The sequence below is a fragment of the Cervus elaphus genome, chromosome 30 (assembly GCF_910594005.1).
Source record: "Cervus elaphus chromosome 30, mCerEla1.1, whole genome shotgun sequence".
Classification (NCBI taxonomy): Eukaryota; Metazoa; Chordata; class Mammalia; order Artiodactyla; family Cervidae; genus Cervus; species Cervus elaphus.
In genome coordinates, this window is record NC_057844.1 from 69,114,344 (window position 1) to 69,137,495 (window position 23,152).

Genomic DNA, 23,152 nt, shown 5'->3' on the forward strand with positions numbered 1-23,152 from the left:
TGCATGAGACAAGTCTCAGGGCTGATGCACTGGGAAGACCCAGAGGGATGGGATGGGGAGGGAGGCAGGAGGTAGGATCGGGATGGGGAACACATGTAAATCCATGGCTGATTCATGTCAATGTATGGTAAAAACCACTACAATATTGTAAAGTAATTAGCCTCCAACTAATAAAAATTTAAAAAAAGAAAAATACCACATTTTGAACATTATTTAATGCTATAAATAAATGTTAACTATCAAAAGTTAGGAAGGAATCAGGATCCAAAGATATTTTGATGTTGAACATCTTTTCTTCTTCAAGCAGAATTTTAAAGAAGGTCTTTTGTGGGCTTCCCTTGTAGCTCTGTCTGTAATGCAGGAGAACCTGGTTCAATCCCTGGGTCAAAAAGATTCCCCTGGAGAAGGGAATGGCTACCCACTCCTGTATTCTTGCCTAGAGAAATCGGTGGACAGACCAGGGGGTTGCAAAGAGTCAGACACAACTGAGTGACTAATGCTTTCACTTTGGGGGCAGGGTGTCATCATCTGGATAAGTCCTGGCGCTGATTCCCTGAGCATTTTCTGTAGGGAACAAGTGTGGAATAAATCACCCAACATGTTTCAAACCTGTTTAGTGGTAAATCTCCTAGATATACACTGTTGTTTTGAAAGGAAACTGAGACCTAGAGATGTTAGAGGTCATGGAGAAGCTGAACTGGAATGAAGTGGAGCAGAGGACAGTTGAGGCCCTGGGTGCTCAGCACCACTGCTGGGACTAGAGTCCAGATTTCTGACTCCTGGACCAGGGTTCTTTAAAGGTGCCAAGGTACCTGGATTAGCAAAATCTGAAGTTCAGTCTATCTTATTGCTTCTTTAATGAGTCATGGATATTCATACATTCAACAAATAGTTCTTGACCATTTGTACCCATGTTGTACTTGGAATAACAGGATAGAAGAACTGTGATCTCTGTCATTGCTGTTATTCAGTCGTTCAGCCATATCCAACTCTGCGACCCCATCGACCAACACACTGGGCTTCCTTGTCCTTTACTGTCTCCTAGAGTTTGCCCAAGTTCATGTCCATTGAGTCAGTGATGTTATCTAACCATCTCATCTTCTGCTGTCCTCTTCTCCTTTTGCCTTCAATCTTTCCCAGCAACCGGGTCTTTTCCAATCAGTCAGCTCTTTGCATCAGCTTGGCCAAAGTATTGGAACTTCAGCATCAGGCCTTTCTATGAATATTCAGAGTTGATTTCCTTTAGGACTGACTGGTTTGATCTTTGTCCATGGGTTTTTATGGTCTGGCCTTGGAAATTTACCGAGGCCCATCAGTAAAATGGTGTTTACCAATGAACTGTCTCTGCATAGTAACTATTATCATTTAAATAATGCATAATCGATCTGAATAGGTTTTTTGGTGGGATCCTCTGTACAGTTACTGTTTTTTTCCCTTTATAATAAATAACTGCAGAGAGATAAGTTGAGATTATGTAAATATCATCTTCTGCTTCAAACTTTCACACACTATTTTTAATTTCCACTGATAATTTTCTGACTTGATCCTTGTTTTTTTTTCTGAGTTGTTAAACATTTTTATTGTGCAGACTTATAACTTTACAGGACATGCAGGATAAAAAAGTATAAAATATCAATAAGCATATAAAATTTCAGCAGTCTTTTTGACCAGCACTTGATTTGCACAAGGGACTAAGCATCTATATAGAACAGACATGTCTTGGGATACATAGTTTACAGATTGAATCACAAAACAATTTCCCAAGACTTTTCCTCATATAAAGATAAAAAATATCTTGCACTTAAAAATTATTCAGTATAGCACATTTTCAGTTATGTACACAACTTAAAATAACTGATGACTTCTTTTATGTTTGTTTGCATTTATTTGCAAGAGCTTTCCTTTCTCTCCTGTTTATGTAGCACTACAGATTCATTGATTCTTTCATTATTTACTGGGTTAAGGCTCATTGCCATTTATTTGTTCTGATGCTCAAAGTATCCCAGATTTGTCTAGTAAGAGCCATTCAAGCATCTCTGTTCTTCCTGCACATTCTCATGATTTCTTGAACACTTCCTTATTTTATGGCACAAGATGTCCCAGACCTATCTTGGACTCTCTCTGCCTGTTGGTCTTGGCCTGTAGACAGTGAGGCTTTTGCCAGGATTGCCTGGGGCTCTGCTCACCAGGGCTCATACTAGTTATGAGCAGCCCCCAGAGAAATTCTCCTTTTGCAGTCAGTGTTGTGGCTGGATCAGCCCTTGTGGTTCTTAGGATTGTGAGACACATCTCAGAAACAACCATCAGGGAACTTTGAAATGCCAAGGTGTATCACTCACATGCCCTGGAGGGTACAAGGCACCCCCGGGGTGACACAGCGAGGTCCTGGGTAGAGAGAGAGAGCTCATTAGCAAGAATGGACTTGGGGTTCCCCCTTTTTGAGGTTGAGAGTTGGGTGTCTAGGATTTTAAAGTTTCCCTCTTTATTGGTGAATTTAAAAAATAAGAGCAGGAATTAAAGTACGGGAAAGGAGAAGCAAGCAGTCGGTGAGATGGTCTGTTATCAGGTCAACCAGAGCTTTCTGAAAGCGGGAACTCCAAGGGTGGGGTGGCCTGGCTCTTTATCTCGTTGTGTAGCTGTCACATGTTCACCGGAGATGAATGTCTTTGACATGGATGTCTCCAAAGCTTCATGTCAGGTGTTTATATCTATCAGGTGCTGACACACACAGCCCCAACCTTGGAATCAGCCAGTTCTCAGTTGGTTCCTTCTAGGGAAGAAGGATATTAAAAAGCCAAGAACTGGGTGAAGGGCGCCAAAGGACACAAAGTTCCATTATAAAATAAGTTATACAGTAGATTAACTATAGCCACCAGACTGCACATTACATCCTCATGAAAGTGAAAGTCCCCCTGTTGTGTCTGACTCTTTACAACCCCATGGACTATACAGTTCACGGAATTCCAGCCTGGAATGCGAGAGACCCGAGTTTGATCCCTGGGTTGGGAAGATCCCCTGGAGAAGGGAAAGGCTGCCCACTCCAGTATTCTGGCCTGGAGAATTCCATGGACTGTATAGTCCATGTGGTCACAAAGAGTTGGACACAACTGAGCAACTTTGACTTTCATGAAGGTATAATGTCCAGTCTGGTGACTATAATTAATCCTACTGTATTGAATAATTGAAAGGTGATAAGAGAGTAGACTTTAAAAGTCCTTCCCAGAAGAAAAAAATTGTAATTGTGTATGTTAAACAAAACCCCAAGATTGGGGGGCTAGAATGCTCTTTGCTACCAGTGTGTCATTGCTTCCAGGGCCTCTCAGCCTACAGAGTTAGGGAGTGTGTATGTGTCTGTGTGTGAGTGTGTAAACACATGTCTAATTATTCCATCATATCACTATATATTTAAAATAAAGTTTTTTTTTTAACAAAGCCCATCAATGTAGGATTCTAATTAGAGCTGTGTAATTTAGATATATGTCACTGTCCTTTTAATTTTTAACAGGTGGCTAAACCCCTTGTTTAAAATTGGTTATGAACGGAAATTAAAACAAGCTGACTTGTACTCAGTGCTTCCAGAAGATCGCTCCCAGCATCTTGGAGAAGAGCTGCAAGGGTGAGCACAGGAAGCAGGGAGAAGGGAGGGAGAGTGAGAATTTCCACGTGGGGCTAAAGGGGTTTATGTGTGGGGGGAGGCTTTGCTTCCTTTGGGTTCTCTGGAGCCTCCTCCCCTGACATTGCACACTCACCCCCTCTGGCTGACCCCGGGCTTAGCCCACGTTGGAGGCTGGGGGAGCCTGTGTTCCCTGTGCATCTGTGCAAGTGGAGGGAGCTCACAGCCATGGCCCTGGAGACCAAGCTCTGTCCCCGGAGGTGGGGCCCCTGGAGGAAGGTGTCTGCCCTCCTGAGCTGCTCATGACCTGTGAGTCCAGCAAAGCTTGGCAGAAACTTGTTTTCTGAGACTAAGACTTCTCCCTCAAGGCCTGGTCTGGTACTTTTTCAGGTGCTTCGGTCTACACTGCTCATCCTTCAGGAGCCCTGTGACCAATTAGCCAGCACCTATGGGGCAGTCGCAGAGCACCTGCAGTAAAGGCTCATCTCCCATTCCGCCCCTCCCCCGTTTCACCTGTAGCCAGGCTGCTCTTCACTGTGCTTTGTTTCTCATCACAGGTACTGGGATCAAGAAGTTTTGAGAGCCAAGAAAGATGCAGGGGAGCCTTCTTTAATGAAAGCAATCGTCAAGTGTTACTGGAAATTCTATTTCGTTTTGGGACTACTTACATTTCTTGAGGTTAAAGCTTTTACATACTGTGCATTGCTTCTTAGTGTATGCAGATCAGTACTGAGATGGATGAGATGGTGGGGAGAGAGGACAGTGGTTTAAGGTCTGAAGATAAAACTTGTCTGTGAATCAGGATGGAGTTCAGTGGTTATATTTACTTTTAGAATGGACAGGTGCTTAAAGACAAATGCTTCAGGGGATTACTATTGGGTTGGCCAGAAAATTCTTTCAGGTTTCCCATAACAGCTTATGGCAAAACTTGAATGAACTTTTTGCCAAGCTAATAGTTTTCTTTTAACCAATTAAAACATAGTATTGTGGGAGGATGGCACTGACAAGAAAAGACATTTTATACCATAATAGAAGGAAATGGCAACCCACTCCAGTACTCTTGCCTGGAAAATCCCATGGACGGAGAAGCCTGGTAGGCTACAGTCCATGGGGTCGCAAAGAGTCGGACATGACTGAGTGACTTTACTTACTTAGGACATTGTTAGTGCTCAGTAAATGATATAAATGCTAAAAGTGATCCTTGAGAAAAAGAAGATCCTAAAACCTCAAGGAATATGTGCCTCCTGCTTTGGAGGAAGTAATCTTGGACCTGAGCCCCAAACCTAAGACATTTTATAGTCACTCAGCAAGCAATTGTTAACTTGCCCAGGACACATCTGATAAATGCTTTCCTAAGAAGGGATCATCACTTCTCCCGTTCCAGTGGAACAGGACCTGGGGCCCTGCATCTGGGCAGGAGCTGCATAGCTCCTTCTTGGGCTGCACCCTCCCCGTGGGCCAGGTCATCCAGGTCAGAGCCCCCCATGGGGAGGAGCTCCAGCTTCACCATGAATTGTGGAGAATCCATGCACCATCTGTGCTGGTTTCAGTCCTGACTGTGGGGGGTGGTTTGCTGGTTGAAGGGAGAGTCTTGGTAGCTGGCATTGGCAGAGGGTGTAGGAGGGGATGTGCAGGGCAAACCAGAGACAGAAAGCTGTGAGCTCAGTGACCTCTGTGACCCTGAAGATCCTGGGTCAGGATCCCCCAGTGAGACAGCCCACCTGGGGACACAGTGCCGGCAGCCCCTGTTCTGGCTGACCTGCTGGAGGTCTGCTGCAGACCCCCTGGGTGGCTCGTGCTCTCCGTGGTCCCTTAGTGCTCCTTAGGGACACGGGCGGGCTGTGAGTGTGTGAGAGCAGGAGGATGGAAGATGCAGCTGCTGTGAAAGGGGGGTTTTAGGTGGAGAAGGTGTGAGCTGTCGTCAGTCCATTGTGTTGGGAGTGAGGTGGGTGGGCCAGGTGGTTTACAAGTGGACAGCATGGTTCTTGTATAAAGGCTGTGTTGTACTGAAGGGCATTGTGGGCAGTGGGCAGCTGGGAGGTGAAGTCCGCCCCACACAACTGGAGAGACAAAGAATCTGTCAGCTCCCAGGTAATTGGGTCAGGAAGTCAGATTTGGGATCCTAAATGAGGGTAGATTTCAGGTGTCCATGTCACCTGGATGCCAGATTTGACTAGGATGTTGATGCTAGAAGCAACATCATGCTGTGTTCAGATAGACCAGGAGCCCTTTAACCTTCCCCTCATTACCACCGGTGATAATTTTAGATAGCAGAAGATCTAAACTCAGCTTGCTGCTGCTGCTAAGTCGCTTCAGTCGTGTCCGACTCTGTGCGACCCCATAGATGTCAACCCACCAGGCTCCGCCTCTCTAAAACATGAACACATTTACTTTATGACCTCCTGCCCTCTTTTAATTCCTCTGGTACACAGAACGATTCATGGGTTACCCATGATTCCCAGACAGTGCTGTGACCAACCACAGCACGGGCACTCCTGGAAGCACCAGTGGGAAGAGGCAGGGTGATGCCAGTCCAGGGTGAGGCTTTAAGGGTTAGGATTTTAAAGTGTGAAACCTTTGTCCTGTGAGAATTGAGGAGTGCCCATAATGCTTGGGGAAACAAGTACCAGGCTATTGTTCAACCTGGAGCATGTGCAGGTCTCCCCTAAATAGACCAGCCAGTGAGTTCCCTGCATGCCTGGCCCCTGTGTGTACCTTCATGGGTATCTTGGGCGAGGAGGAGAATAGGTCTCCTCCTGCCTGGGGCCCTCAGGGTAGAGAGGAGGATCCTAAAGACTCTTCTTAGGCCAGAGACACAGAGATCATCTCCCTAGGTCATCAGGGCTTCTCTCTGAGAGGTGAGGTCTCCACCTGCTGGTGTGTAAATGGGGTGACCTTGAAGAGCCTCAGTGGGTTCCCTCACTCCCTACCCTGAGTGGGGAGGAGTGACCAGAGTTTATGTCCTCTTCCTGGGAACCTTAGAAATGGCCGGTCTTGTCTAATCACTGACCTTTGTCCAAGGCCACTTTTGCTGGCTGTCTCTGTTTTAGGTAGAGGCTATAAGAAGGCACATATTTGTGTAAGTTTTTGATTTGGAGCTCAGCTGATGGGCAGGAAGTAAGCAGAATCCTCTGCATCCCAAAGTGGGCTTTGTGCCTGGACTCAGGGCTGGTTCCCCAGGAGCTGAGTGGTCTTTGCATTTATTTCCCAACCCTTTCTTCCATGTGTCCCTCACTTCTGCTCAACCCGGGAGGCTGGGAAGTGGCTGCTGGTGGCAAAGATACTGTGGGCTCAGAGCAACCACTGAGGACCACACAGCAGGGAGAGGAGGAGGGGGCATTGAGCCAAACAGACAGGGGCCTGCAGAGCAGACCTTCTGTGTGCGCCCTGCTGGTTCTTGAGAGCTTAGCATTAGCCATTAGGTGTTAGTAATATCCACAGTGATGACCTTGAGACATATATGAGGGTGATGCTTTTCAATTCATTTAAAAAAAACTGTATTTTTATTGTCTCATTGAAAACTTTTTTTTTAAATTGAAGGATGATTGACTTACAATATTATATTAGTTTCAAGTGTACAGTGTAGTAATTCAATATTTTTGTACATTATAAAATGATCACCCTGATCAGTCTAGTTACCCTCTGTCACCATACAAAGTTATTCCAGTGTTATTGACTATATTTCCTATGTTGTAAATTACATTTCCATAACTGGAAGTTTGTGCCTCTTCATCTCCCTCACCTATTTCACTCATCCTCCAATCCCCCTCAATCCATTTTCTTTAATAAGTCAAGGAAATAGGTGACTCCTTTTTAAAAAGATTGCTTTCATAATCATGAAAAATTCAAAATTCTTCTTAGAGTGAAACTTATAATTACTGTCCAGAAAAGTTGACTTTTAGATGTGACTTTTCTCGAGTTCTTGTTCTGCCATGATGGCCTGTAAACAGCAGTGAGTTTTCTAAGCCCTTTGTGAAACCGAGCTCTGCCATTAAGGATAGAATAGATCTCTTCCCAGGACTCCTGTCTTTTGTGCAAACTGTAGAAATCTTCGCTAATTTTTTGCTTTCTGGTATGACAAGAAGTTCTGGCTTATCGTTACACAAAAAAAAGCTGTGCATTTTAAGTACAAATTTGCCCCAGCCCTGGAGTCTCCATTTCTCCAAGCAGCCATGGCTCCTTCTAGTGGGAAATGGTATTTAGAGACTACAGTCTGGGCACTAGGGGTGCTCATTGCTATTGAGTTGGCTATTGTTTCTCAGCTTTGTCATTGGACAAAGCTAGAATACATTTTTTTTGTAGTAAACAGACCTTGAGCTTATATGGGTATTTCCAATCTAAATCAGATTCAGGACAGTAGTGCTTTTACTTTATCTTTTACTCTTAGATTGGTATCTCTTTTCTTCTCATCATCTTTTCTCTTTTCTTCCATGCCTACTGGTGGCTCAGATGGTAAAGAGTCTGCCTGCAGCATGGGAGACCTGGGTTCGATTTTTGGGTTGGGAAGGTCCACTGGAGGAGGGCATGGCAACCCACTCCAATATTCTTGCCTGGAAAATTCCATGGATAGAGGAGTCTGGCAGGCTATAGTCCCTGGGGTCACAAAGAGTCGGACACGACTGAGCAACTTCAGTGAATCCCAGTTCTCAATGATACTGACCTAATTATTCATTTAAAAATATTATAATATCAACACTATTAACCATAATGTGACTTTTGGAAGCATATTGTTGTTGTTGTTGTTGCTGTTGATATTGTTTTTAGATAGGCATATCACACAGGGAATGTGTTTTCAAATTTTTTTTAAAAGCCACTTTTAATAATTTGTTTTTGTGTAATTGCCAACCTACTTGGTGGATATAGTTTGTGTTTCATTTTACTCTGAAATTTTAGGAATTGATTTTGAAAACTTGATTATTTTATAATTACAATTCTGTATAATGTTTTCACAATTGCAAAGTCAAATCAACAAAAGAGGCTATTTTTAAAGAAGACTGGTATCCTTGTTCCATTATAATTCTTCCCCCTCTTTAGATGTAACATTACAAATTTTGATTCATACTTTTATTTTGTAAATACTTTATTTTATAAACATTTATTTTTTTCCTGTGGTTTCGAACGAAAGGTCTGAATTTCATCTTTGGAGTCTCAAGAGCTTGGGTTCATAAAGAATTTTCTTAGAAGTATGATATGTAACATGGAACTCAGGTTTAAACCTTCTGTGGTACTTGTAAGTTCTTCAAAGCAGGTTCATGGCCCCTCCAGTCCCAGATGCCCTGATGATGTGGGAGAATAGCAGATGCTTCCATGGGATTAGTTTCTACATCCAGAATCTTCCAGGGAGAGGGAACTTCAGGGTCCATCCTTAATCAGTTGAACCTAAACCAGTTTCTGGAGGTTTGCCTTCAGGTCTCAGAGTGCTCTTAATCCCTCCCAAGTGATGCTAAGGAGCAGTCAGGATGAAGACCACTGTGTCAGGAGGAGTGAAGTTGCATTTAGAATCCTAATGATTTTTCAGGATTATTGATTTTCCTTCTTAGCTCTGGATCATTCTCAACTCTGCTCTTTGTCACCTGTTCCCCCATTTCTGAAGATAAATTGCCCCTTCATTTTTCCCACAAGCTCATTTTTTTTTCTGCTTATATATTTCACTCAAGCATTTTTTCTTTGTCTGATGTAGGTTGTTTCTGTTTTCTGTGTTTTCTTAATTTTTCTCATGAAGCAGAGATGGTGGAGTTGGGTAAGAAACCTTTTAAGTATGTGTGAAAATGTACCGGAGAAACTATACTGAGTAGGAATTTTAGCACTTAACTCTGTGAAAAGTTCCCCTAGGAAGCAGGAAATGGGGCCCAAAAATCAATTGCTTTCAGGAGGCTGAATACCAAGGACTCCACCAAGAAATGTCTGCTGCAGAGACTCAGATTCTTGTAGAACTTTGATCAAATTTTGTCATATTATATTAGACTCTTTTTTAAAAATCTTTCATGGTTTCATAGTCGTAAAGAATTCCTATGAGGATATAAAAACTCTATTCTTCAATGGTTTATGGAAAGAATATTCTCAAATCAGACTGATGTCAAAGATGAAGAGTTTTGGGGAACAATTTTTGATCTTGTGCTTGCCTATCCAGAAAGTTTTAATTTGGTTAGTTTCAAGTTTGGTAGGGAATATTTTCTCAGTTGTTTTATTCCTCACTAGTTGAGGAGAGGATCAAGAATAGACAGAAGGGTAGAAGCTATAGGCCCTGGACTGGCATTACTCCTTAGTGAGTTTGTTTGCTCATCTGGGTTATTAAAGACTGTCTTTCAGGAGATAACCCCAGACGCCTAGGCAGTAATGACCTGCCTTTATTTCACACTCTTTTTGCTGAATTTCTTGCATTTATTAGTACTCTTTTAGGTGGGTGACATTACTCTTACTCCTCCTGTAATTGAAATGATGTTATGACCAAATACATGAGTAACAGACAGCTGAGTAACAGCCAACAAAGGTCCGTCTAGTCAAAGCCATGGTTTTTCCAGTAGTCATGTATGGATGTGAGAGTTGGACTGTAAAGAAAACTGAGCACTGAAGAACTGATGCTTTTGAGCTGTGGTGTTGGAGATGACTCTTGAGAGTCCCTTGGACTACAAGGAGATCCAACCAGTCCATCCTAAAGGAGATAAGTCTTGAATATTCATTGGAAGGACTGATGCTGAAGCTGAAACTCCAATACTTTGACCACCTGATGCGAAGAACTGACTCATTGGAAAAGACCCTGATGCTGGAAAGATTGAAGGTGGGAGGAGAAAGGGATGACAGAGAATGAGATGGTTGGATGGCATCACTGACTTGGTGGACATGAGTTTGAGCAGGCTCTGGGTGTTGGTGATGGACAGGGAAGCCTGTCATGCTGCAGTCCATGGGGTTGTAAAGAGTTGGACATGACTGAGCAATTGTACTGAACAGACAGCAGTGATTCCCAAAAAGAATCAGAGTTTTAGGACACTTTGGGATGGCAGGTATTACCACTGGGCTTCTGGTGGATAGCCCCAGGTTTGTAGCCTGCAGCAATGGGCTTCCCTTGATCCTATCTGGGCTGGTACTGCCATGTGTAGTTTGATGTTTTTGCTTCTCTGTGTAAGTCTCCAGAATTCCATCTCAGTAAACTATATCAACAGTGTGTTTTACAATCTATGAGGGGCTCTTCTTAAGCTCTTAGTGCTTCCAGGGGTGAATGATGAGGCTTCCTAGAAATGTAACAGTGAGCCTTTGTGTTCTTGAGAACTGGTCATCTTCCTCTGATATGGTCATCTTACTCATAATCCTTCCAATAAACAGTCTTCTCTTCTCTGGAGTAGATGAAATCTCCTGTAACCTTGTGGAAGGTAAGGCAGGTGTCACAGCCTGTGAACATGTGTGTAGAACAAGACAGGGGTGTAGGGCTTCAGTGTCACATCCATTTGAGAGATGGCATCAGCTTTCTGTCATTAATCTGATCAGGCACTATTAGTTGAGCAGAAAGTGCTTTTAGTTATGCTTTGTGTTTTGAATTTTGGATTCTCCTCTTCCTCCTGTGGGTTCCTCAACATTTTACAGACAGAAGAGAGCTATCAAAAACAAACCCATCAGGGGACTCCCCTGGTGGTCCAGTGGTTAAGAGTCTGTCTTCCAGTGCAAGGGTCATGCGTTTGATTACCACCCTGAACTTGCCCGATCTCGTCTGATCTGGGAAGCTAAGCAGGGTCAGGCCTGGTTAGTACTTTGATGGGAGACCACGTGGAAATACCGGGTGCTGTAGGCTTTGAGTTCCCTGGTGGCTCAGACAGTAAAGCATCTGCCTACAATGCGGGAGACCTGGGTTCAATCCCTGGGTTGGGAAGATCTCCTGGAGAAGGAAATGGCAACCCACTCGAGTATTCTTGCCTGGTAAATCCCATAGATGGAGGAGCCTAGTAGGCTACAGTCCATGGGGTTGCAAAGAGTCGGACACAACTGAGCGACTTCACTTTCAGGGAATTAAGGTATCACATGCCTCAGGGCAACTATGCTGGTGCTTTCCAACTAGAGAAGCATGTGCACTGCAATGAAAACCCAATACAGCAAAAAAAAAAAAAAAAAAAAAAAAAGGTTCCTGTTGGAGATTTCTTGGTGAATGATGCTTTTCAATCGAGTAGACCAGTTAAAGTTGATAGAGATCAAATCTAGACATTAATTGAGAACAATCAATGTTATATCATGTGGGAGATAGCCAGCATACTCAAAATATGCAAAAAAAAAAAAAAAAAAATGAAAGTCATTTCACCATCTTGGTTCAATTAATCACTTTGATGTTTGGTTTCCACCTAAGTTAAGCGAGGGAAAAAAAAAAACCTTCTTGACCATTATTTCCACATGCAATTCTCTACTGAAATGTAACTATTAATAAAATGCTCCTTTTTAAAAACAAATTGTGATGGGCGATGACATGTGGATACTCTACACTAATGTGGAATGAGAGAGATGGTTGGGTAAGTGAAATGAACTACCATCAAGCACACCAAAGTCCAGTCTTCATCCAGATAAGGTGATATTGTGTATACAGTGGGACTGGAAGGGAGTCCTCTGTTATGAGCTCCTTCTGGAAAACCAAACAGTTAATTCCAACAACTACTTCTCCCAGTTAGGCCAACTTAAAGCAGCACTTGATGTAAAGTGTTGGAATTAGTCAACAGAAAATGAATTATCTTCCATCAGGATAATGTAAGACCACATGTTTCTTTGTTGACCAGGCAAAAACTGTTACAGCTTGCCTTGGAAGTTCTGACTCATCTGCCATATTCAGCAGACACTGCTCCTTAGGGTTTCTGTTTATTTTGTTTTTTACAAAATTATTTTAATGGAAAGAATATTAATTCCCAGGAAGACTGTAAAAGGTACCTGAAATAGTTTTTGCTCAAAAAGATATAAAGTTTTGGGAAGATGGAATTATGAAGTTTCCTGAAAAATGGCAGAAGATAGTGGAACAGAACTTTGAATATGTTCAACAAAGTTCTTGGTGAAAATGAAAAATGTGTCTTTTATTTTTACTTAAAAACCAAAAGAACTTTTTGGCCAACCCAATACTAAGGCTTTATTGTCTTTGAATGTGAGATTTTGACTTATGTTAAAACTATTTTCTGCTTGTCTTATTGGAGATAGTGGATCTGTGTATTTTTCTTTTAGGTTAGCCATGAATGTAGCATTTTGTCAAGATGGGTTTTTAAAATGCTAATTATAAAAGTAAAGCTTATGTTAAGGAAAACTGGCATGACTTGTATTTCTGATTAGGGCTTTTTTCTTTCAGGAGGGCACCAAGGTAGTTCTGCCCATATTTTTGGGGAAAATTATTAGTTATGTTGAAAACTATGATCCTGCCAATTCTGCTGCTTTGCACGAAGCCTATGGCTACGCGGCAGGGCTGAGCGCCTGCGTGCTCGTGTGGGCCATTCTGCACCACGTGTACTTCTACCACATTCAGCATGTGGGGATGAGGCTGAGAGTAGCCGTGTGCCACATGATCTACCGCAAGGTGAGTGTCACTTGGTACCACAGTGTGTACCTCCCACGAAGCATCAGAAATGTCTTGGGAAAGTTCTCGGTAAATTAAACATTTTGTAACTGGGATCATTTACACCTTCCTAGAGAAGCTTGCTATTTGCAGCAGGCCAATTTTGTTGTTATCATTTAAGCAAACTTTACCAGTAAATAATGAAAAGTTTTGTATTGAGATCGGGTCAAGGCTGCCTTTGATTACTTTAATCCACAGGTTATTGCATAATATCCACTCAACTTGTAATGGAATCTAATTAAAAAATAAGTATAAAAAGTATCAAATTGGTTTTCAATGTTTTCATACCTTAATCTTGTAGCTGTATTTGTGTCAATTATGTTGTTCATTAAGACCATCTTTTGGAGAAGGAAATGACAACCCACTCCAGTATTCTTGCCTGGAAAATCCCAGGGACATAGGAGCCTAGTGGGCTGCCGGCTATTGGGTCGCACAGAGTCGGACATGACTGAAGCGATTTAGCAGCGGCAGCAGCAGTAGCAGCAGCAGCAAGACCATCTTTTATATCAAAGTTGTTTTTAAAAGTAAACTTTAGTGATTTGTAAAGTTAAATCTAGGAGCACAGAATGTATTTGAGAAAGGGAATGATTTTATGTTTAAATGACCCATCTAATCATGTTGAATGTAATTATGTGAACTAAAGAAAAATATAAATGGAATCCATGCTAAACATAGACTTGCTCACTATATTCTGTAGTTATGATTGTTTATAATGGTATTAAAGAATAGAGCTGAATGTTGGGATGAAACTTGAAATCTTATGCTGTTTTTAGTAATTTTTGTGAGAATTTATTGCTATTCATTCAAGTTATTTTCTTAATTCAATATTTCCTCTTTCTTTAATATGAATTTTAGCACTTTTAATAAAACCTGATTTGATGTGTTCAGTGAATTTGTATTGAGAAATACCACAGAATTATTCCATAGTTTACCCTGATCTTAACTAGTTTAAAAGAAATACGGATTTTAGGTGTTTTTACAAATTGCCACAGATACACCTAGCTGAAGAGCTCTTTATAAACTTGATCTTTATAAATTTTATAAACTTTATAGTTTATAAAGTTTCTATATAAAGTTTCTATATAAACTATATAAACTTTATAAGATTTATAAACTTTATAAACTTGCATATCTCTTTGCCCTGGGCTGTTTGCTTTTTCCTAGAAAAATTTTTTTATTTAGCTGTATTTTATAGTTGAAATTTGCTGAGAGAGTAGATGTTAAGTGTTCTCACCACACACATGAAAGGATAACTATGTGCGATGATGGGTATGTTCATTTGTTTTCCTATTGTAACCGTTTCCCAATGTTTATTTACATCAAAACATCATGTTGCCCACATTAAATATATTTAATTCTTATTAAAAATGAAGAAAATCCTCAATGAAAGCTAAAACCAGGCAATTTAAATGAAACTTATTGCTTCTTTTACTATTTGTTACTTATCTAGAGCTCCTGTTTCTTGGGAATGCTTTTCTGGGCAAAATGTAAAATGTCTTCTCCCATCTTTCCTTGGGTAGACTCTTGCTAAGTCTCAGAACCGTGTGGACTCAGGGCCCTGGCATCTCACTGTCTGTGTTTGGTACATGAGCCCAGTTTCTCCTTGGGTAACATACCCTCTAGTTAAGGGTCTTCACTGTCAGTCATCGTCATTTTTGTTATTCTCTTGCACCTTCTACCATTTAGTAGACAAATACTCAGATTTCCCCACAAATTAGCTAGATGTTTATCTTTCCAGATCATGCTTAGCTCCCATAAGTATGCAGGAAATTTCACCAGAACTGCATTGTGAAAACTTTAAGTTAGATTTGAGATGATGGTTTAGTCAAACAAAGCTCATGCATTGCTGCACAGGTGAGCCACTGTCCACCTAGTTTTCTTCCTCTTCCCACTAACACTTTGGAGTCCTTTAGGAAATCTGATCTGACCTTGTATGTTGCTTATGTGATTGTAAACATCTCCCAAAGTGTTCATGTACTGGCTTAATTAGCCTAAAATAATTATTTATTTACAAAGTCAGAAACTGTACATAACCTGAAATTCCAGAAACATGGGAATTTCCTCGTGCACAGCCTTGCATCTGGATTTCTCGTGAGATGCAGAAATAAGACACTTCTTGCAGGTTACAGGTGGGCCAATTCCTTAGGGCAAACCTGGGGCTGCCGAGCAGCTCTGAAAGGCCCCTGTGAACGTCTGTGGCTCATGCTCAGGCCCTGCCTCCTGATCCCTGGTCCTGAGGAGAAAGCAGGTCGGGTGTTGGAAATGGAATGGCTGCTAAGCTCAAAGTAATAGTTTATAATTTGGAATACGTATCATATATAATGGAGAAGGAAATGGCAACCCACTCCAGTATTCTAGCCTGGGGGATTTCATGGACAGAGGAGCCTGGAGAGCTCTGGTCGATAGGGTCATAAAGAATCGAACGTGACTGAGTGGCTAGTATAAATCATTCTGTTTTAAAAATGGATGTTAGAACTACTTTTGTAGACATGGAAAACTAACTAAAACATGTTATTCAATTAAAAATAAACTGTAAAACTAACAAAAAAAGGATTGTATATAAAAGGCTTGTCATTTATTTACCTTTCTGCAGCTGTGGTAAAATTACTTTTGGCTTTGATTCATTCATTTAAAAAAGTTGTGGTAAAATATACACAACATAAAATTTACCATTTTAACTGTTTTTATGTGCACCATTTGGTGACATTAAGTATATTCACATTAAGCCATCACCACTGTGCATCTCCAGAATTTTGTCTTCTTCCCAAACTGAATCTCTGCCTGCATTAAACATGGACTCCCCAGTCCCCTCCTCTTAGTCATCACCCTTCTGCTGCTTCTTTCTATGAATTTGACTTCTCTAGGTCCCTCATATAATGAAATCACACAATGTTTGTCATTTTGTTTATGCCATGTACGTACAATGTGTTCAAAATTCATCCGTCTTGGAGCAGATGTCAGAATTTAAGTCGTTTTTAAGATTGAATCATATTCCTTAATATGTATATACAATATTGTGTGTATCCATTCATCTGTTAGTGGACATTTGAGTTGTTTCTACCTTTTGATTTTTGTACATAATGCTGCTATGAACACAGTGCACAAATAATCAGTTTAAGTTTGTGCTTTAATATGAGTACCTTTCCAGAAGTGAAATTGCTATACTATATGTGAATTTCATGTTTGGTTTTTGAGGAACTGCCATAGTCTCTTCCATTGTGGCTGTATCACTTTATAGTCTTACTTGATCATTGATTTTTCTGTTTAACTTGAGGACTAAAGGAAACATTTTTATGAACCATGACATTTTGTTTGGAACCATGGCTCCAGTTGGTGGTCTGTTGAAATAGCTCAAGGTAGTCTGTTCAGGTTCCTCAGATCTCTAGGGAATTTCTCAGAGCTTTTTATCAAATGAAAGAATTGTACAGCATAGGTTGTGCTTTTTGTAAAGTCAGCAGACTGGCATTAAGAACACAGGTTCCTCACAGAATTAGTGTTTTGAATATTATACTGGTTAGTTTTAGAATGAGGAAACTAAGACCAAAGTGTTTAAATGATATCACACCTAGTATTAATGACTGATCACATTTATAGTCCACGTCCCCTAATCTCTTCCCTTGAGGCTGCCTCTCCACTCTCATCTTGTTGTTGTTGTTCAGTCAGTCAGTCCTGTCCAGCTCTCTGTGACCCAATGGACTATATAGCACACCAGCCTTCCCTGTCCTTCAATATCTTCTGGAGTTTGCTCAAACTCATGTCCATCGAGTCAGGGATGCCATTCAACCATGCCATTCTCTGTTGTCCCCTCTTCTCCCTGCCCTCAATCTTTCCCAGCATCAGGGTCTTTTCCAGTTTGTCAACTCTTGGCATCAGGTGGCCAAAGTATTGGAGCTTCAGCTTCAATATCAGTCCTTCCAATGAATATTCAGGGTTGATTTTCTTTAGGATTGAGTGGTTAGATCTCCTAGCTGTCCAAGGGACTCTCAAGAGCCTTCTCCGGCACCACATTTCAAAAGCATCAATTCTTCTTTATGGTCCAACTCTCACGTCTGTTCATGACTGCTGGAAAGACCATAGCTTCGACTATATAAACCTTTGTTGGCATAGTGATGTCTCTGCTTTTTAAGATGCTGTCTAGATTTTGGCTCAAAATTGCTTTATTTAACCCCTAAGTCTAAATCTGTATCCCTTTATCCTTCAGGCAGGTCCAAGTTCATTGAGAAACAGGGTGGAGGGTTTTGCTTCTGTCTCCTGCTCCTCCCTTTGCTGTCCTTGTGGGCAGGGCTGCCGCCACATTGAATCTTCTAAGGATGAACATGGGTCGCTAGAGCCCTGCTTTCAGGCATCATCCTGCTTGTCCTGACACTACACAAGACCCCATCAAAATACACTTCATTTTGCTATGTCCTCAGACTGACTTGGTATCACTGTAGAAATCCAATTCTCTGTATCTTTTTCTCATTTCAGTCACTTCGCCTGAGTACTTTGGCCATGAGGAAGACCACCACAGGCCAGATAGTCAACCTGCTGTCCAATGATGTGAACAGGTTTGATCAGGTGAGCTACCCCTGAGAGATCCTCTTCCATTCCCCATCCTTCTCACTGGGTTTAGCTTATTGGGATACCAGGTGCCAGGGTTTGGTGTTGGCCAGGGTTCTATTGAGTACACAAGGCAAAAGTTCTCTTTATCCAACCCTCATTTCCTCTGTGTACAGCTTAGATGTGATAATATGTGTTGTCCTGTACATGAGCATTTTGTTTTTCTGACATTGTCTGTAACATACTCCAGTAATAGGCAGGCAGCGGTGTTCTTGCCCAGCTTGGTTAGGGCCCCTGGGGTCCTCCTGGAGTGGCCCTTCTTGGCACGTGGTGTGGGTGTTGAGGGACTGTCTTCCTCCTCCTCTGGATGATGAAAGCCTGGTGGGCAGGGGTTGTTCTTTCTGTGTGCCCTGTTCAGTGCCTGCTGCATAGGGAGGCTTTGAGGAATATGCCAAGTTGGTAGTCTCCAGCCAGACACAGCATACTCTCTGCTGTCCCATCATACCCATTTCACACTTACCTTATAAATAGATCACATTACCCAGAGTGGTGTAGCTGTTGGCCAGATCTGTATAGACCACTTCTCTTTCCTGGATGATCTTGGCCTTTAAGTTTAGGGGCTTCCATTGTAGTTCAGGTGGTAAAGAGTTCGCCTGCAATGCAGGAGGCCTGGTTTCTATATCTGGGTCAGGAAGATTCCCTGGTGAAGGAAATGGCAGCTCACTCCAGCATTCTTGCCTGGGAAAATCCCATGGGAAGAGAAGCTTGGTGGGCTGCAATCCATGGAGTCGCAAAGAATTGGGCATGACTAAGTGACTAACACTTTCATTTCTCCTTCAATTATTTTTTCATTAAACATGATGTAAGACCAACCTAGATAGCATATTAAAAAGCAGAGACATTACTTTGCCAACAAAGGTCCATCTGGTCAAGGCTATGGTTTTTCCAGTGGTCATGTATGGATGTGAGAGTTGGACTGTGAAGAAAGCTGAGCGTCTAAATTAGCCTCCAACTAATAAAAATAAATGGGGAAGAAAAAGAAAAAACATAAAAACAACATTAAAAATGGTATCACATTCATATTACATCTTTGAATTGTTGCTAAAATGATTTAGCAACAAATATTTAGGTAATATTTTAATTATATAAATTCTGTACATAAGATTATAAATAAATTCTTTTAAATGTCTTAAAAAAAAAAAAAAAAAGAAAAACTGATGCTTTTGAACTATGGTGTTGGACAAGACTCTTGAGATTCCCTTGGACTGCAAGGAGATCCAACCAGTCCATCCTAAAGGAGATCAGTCCTGGGTGTTCTTTGGAAGGACTGATGCTGAAGCTGAAACTCCAATACTTTGGCCACCTCATGCGAAGAGTTGACTTACTGGAAAAGACCCTGATGCTGGGAGGGATTGGGGGCAGGAGGAGAAGGGGACAACAGAGGATGAGATGGCTGGATGGCATCACTGACTCAATGGGCATGAGTTTGAGTAAGCTCTGGGAGTTGGTGATGGACAGGGAGGCCTGGCGTGCTGCAATTCATGGGGTTGCAAAGAGTTGGACATGACTGAGCGACTGAACTGATCTGAAGGCCTATATTTAATTTGAAGGTGAATAAGCCTTAATTTGGGGGGCTCCAAAATCACTGCAGATGGTGACTGCAGTCATGAAATTAAAAGATGTTTACTCCTTGGAAGGAAAGTTATGAACAATCTAGATAGCATATTAAAAAGAAGAGACATTACTTTGCCAACAAAGGTCTGTCTGGTCAAGGCTATGGGTTTTCCAGTGGTCATGTATGGATGTGAGAGTTGGACTGTGAGTAAAGCTGAGCGCCGAAGAATTGATGCATTTGAACCATGGTGGTGGAGAAGACTCTTGAGATTCCCTTGGACTGCAAGGAGATCCAACCAGTCCATCCTAAAGGATATCAGTCCTGGGTGTTCATTGGAAGGACTGATGCTGAAGCTGAAACTCCAATACTTTGGCCACCTCATGCGAAGAGTTGACTCATTGGAAAAGACCCTGATGCTGGGAGGGATTGGGGGCAGGAGGAGAAGGGGACGACAGAGGATGAGATGGCTGGATGGCATCACTGACTCGGTGGCATGAGTTTGAGTAAACTCCGGGAGTTGGTGATGGACAGGGAGGCCTGGAGTGCTGCAATTCATGGGGTCGCAAAGAGTTGGACACAACTGAGAGACTGAACTGAACTGAACTGAAGCCTTAATTTCTGCCCTGGAAAGGCCACAGCCTGTCTGGAAGGTAAATACTCAAGTAATTATTGGAGAGTGTGGTAGGTCCCATAATATAGGCTTTTTTGGGGAGATGGGGGCTGAATTTTGGGACAGAGAGAGTTTGGGGAAGCCCTGATCTCATCTGTGTTGTGGACAAAATCAACATCTTCCTTCAGTGCTGCTAGTTGGGTTCTCCCTGGCACGTCCCTGAGGCTGGCCCTATGCTGACCCCGAACAGCATCATCTGGGGTGGACACTTGGATTTCTGCTTCATCAGGTTTAAAACTCACTGAGATCATTTCTGTTTAGATTCCTGTCCCTTCAGAGCAGATTGTTCTACACTCTCTCCTTACTGGTTTTGATTTTATACAGTCCTAAGAAGGCTTTGTCTTTCTCTTTTAAGGTAACGATGTTCCTGCACTATCTGTGGGTGGGGCCACTGCAGGCTATCGCAGTGACCGCCCTGCTCTGGATGGAAATAGGAATATCATGTCTTGCTGGGATGGTGGTTCTCATTATTCTTCTGCTTTTGCAAAGCTGCATTGGAAATGCATTTTCATTGCTCAGGTAAGAGAAACACTGGTTTAAAAAATAGGTGATATGTGCTTGGTAACGTTCACCATTTGCTCAATGCTTCTGTACAAAAACAAAACCAATGCCTTCCCTAGTCTCTTCTTTGCGTGCTTTGTAGACCCTTCAGGATTAGCCAGTGGAAACTCTAGCCCTAAGCTGAAGGCTGATCTTGAAGAGGGAAAGGTGTTGGCACTCACTGGCTCCTCCCAGCACCATACCTGAATAAGTGGAGTGTCCTTGAGAAGAAGTTATCTATATTGAAGTTATTTAAGCATTATTAAATAGTAATAATAAGCAGGTCCCAGAGGGTTGGAGGTGGGTCTTTGTCCAGGTTGTCAGATGATGGAGGTATTGTGTTTTTTGAATTTTTTTTTCTTCTTCTTTTTTTGGTGACTTTACATGAGTTATTTTTGTCTATTTGAAATTTCCTTTCCTGTCTCGCTGTGGAGAGATGTTCCTTACCCTTTGAGGCCCTGTTCCAGTGCTGCCAGGTCTCTGAAGCTCTTGTTCTCCTTTCCCAGTGGAATTAACAGCCTGATCTTTTCTGCTCACTGGCACTTCAGTCCTATTTTATCACAGCACAGACACTGTCTTCCTGTTAGATTCAGTGTCTTTTTGCCTTCCCTGCCCAACTGTGACCTCCTTGGGAGGAGAGTTTGTACCTGACTTACTTTAGGTCTTCCTTAGCCAGTACTGCGAGTTCTCCAAGTTACTCCTTGAATTAGGCTGAATGGTTGACTTCCTAGAAGTCTTTTTCTCCATTTGTACTCTGAGAAGGACCTACCTGTGATGTCAGCATAGAAGAGCTGTAGGGGATCATTGATCCCTGGCCCCTCCCTGTGCCTCCTGCTGCTGCTGTAGAAAGTTGGGCTGTGGTCACTAACGCTCATCCCTCACGTCTGTTCCCTCAGGAGTAAGACCGCAGCTCTCACAGATGACAGGATCAGGAACATAAGTGAGGTTATAACTGGCATCAAAACAATAAAAATGAATGCTTGGGAAAAGTCATTTATAGACCTTATTACCAGACTAAGAAGGTAAGTTTTTGTATGTATCACACCATATTTTTGTACTTTCCCCCCTATTTTTACTGACTGAAATTAGAAGTCTTACCAAGTTTTCACATGAAGACAAACTTAAATACTATGAACTCCACACCTCACATGTTGCAAGAGGGTTAAGTGAAAGAGGGTAGATGTCATTTTAACCTGCTGTTCCATCTATGATTTTCTTAAAGGCAAAATTATATATGCTTCTGAAGTCAAACAGTCGATAAACACATGAAAAAAATGCTTAACATCACTCTTTATTAGAGAAATGCAAATCAAGACTACAATGAAGTATCACCTCACACTGGTAGGAATGACCATCAAGAAAACATCTACAAACAATACCCTTCTGCTCTGTGGTGGGAGTGCAAATTGGCACAGCTATATGGACAACAGGATGGAGATTCCTTAGAAAACTAGGAATAAGTCTACATATGACCCAGCCATCCCACTACTGGGCATATACCCTGAGAAAACCAGAATTCAAAGAGACACTTGTACCTCAATGTTCACTGCAGCACTATTTACGATAGCCAGGACATGTACTTCCAGAGGGGCCATGGTGCCTTCCTCTGTCTAATGTCTTGGTGTCTCACAATTTTGGGGTGTATTAATCTCTTCCCCCACAAGTTCATGAGCTCCTGGAAGAGAGGGGCTGTGTCTTTCTGTCGTCAGTGGGGAGCCCCGCCCAGGACTTGTGGTTATGAATGCTTGTTGGATGAATGTTCAAACCCAGTCTGATTGACCCACAGTATTTAAAAGGGTGACATGAAGTCTTTGTTTAGTTGGAAGAGTGAAGTGGTGATGAACTCTGTGGTCCTGGTGTTGGGATGGAGCCCCGGAGGTGCACTGTATAGTCCCTCCTTGTGAGGACTTGATATCGATGCTTCTTTTAAAACCTATTTCATGCTCTCTTTTCCAGGAAGGAAATTTCCAAGATTCTGAAAAGTTCCTACCTTAGGGGCATGAATTTGGCATCATTTTTTGCTGTCAGTAAAATCATGATTTTTGTCACCTTCATCACCAATGAGCTCCTTGACAACCTGATCACAGCCAGCCAAGTGTTTGTGGTGGTGACTCTGATCGAGTCTGTGCGTTTCTCAAGCACCCTGTACTTCCCCATGGCTGTTGAGAAGTTATCAGAGGCTGTCATCAGCATCCAAAGAATCAAGGTTTGGTGACAAATAATTTTTTTCAGTTGTAGGTGCATTTTTTGTAAAATGCCTCCTTTTATTCGGTGTCACTGTGTTCCAGTTAGGTGATATTTAACTCTCCCAGTGCCAAAGCTGGCAGACTTCCCAGAATGTTGTAAGTACTCTCTTCTTTTATTAGGTAGAGTGTGTTACAGGTATCATAAGACTGGTTCTCATGTAGGGCCAGTAGTATATATAGATGGCAGTGGCACAGGGCTCTTGTGTAGTGATGCCTGCAGAGAGGGATTAAAATATCTAAAAGCAGGAGCAAACAGATTGCCTCTCCTGTGCTAACTCTGATGACTAGGCAGTGACTGTGCACAGTCCTGGGGTACAGGATTCCTCTCTGGGCCGGGAGGGGAGGAACTTGCTGAGAGCTC

General features: G+C 42.1%; 2 protein-coding genes across 2 annotated transcripts in view; both read left to right on the top strand.

The window, feature by feature from the left end:
• Positions 1–23,152, top strand: part of LOC122687096 (ATP-binding cassette sub-family C member 4-like) — an 860,243-nt gene that overhangs the window by 333,694 nt on the left and 503,397 nt on the right. The gene's annotated exons all lie outside the window — the stretch shown is intronic.
• The window catches only part of LOC122687099 (ATP-binding cassette sub-family C member 4-like), a 170,144-nt gene that overhangs the window by 6,285 nt on the left and 140,707 nt on the right, over positions 1–23,152 (top strand). Inside the window, 6 exon segments of the mRNA XM_043892539.1 lie at positions 3,506–3,616; positions 4,171–4,291; positions 17,649–17,738; positions 20,361–20,524; positions 21,442–21,567; positions 22,502–22,751. Of these exon segments, the coding sequence (XP_043748474.1) occupies positions 3,506–3,616; positions 4,171–4,291; positions 17,649–17,738; positions 20,361–20,524; positions 21,442–21,567; positions 22,502–22,751 (862 nt within the window).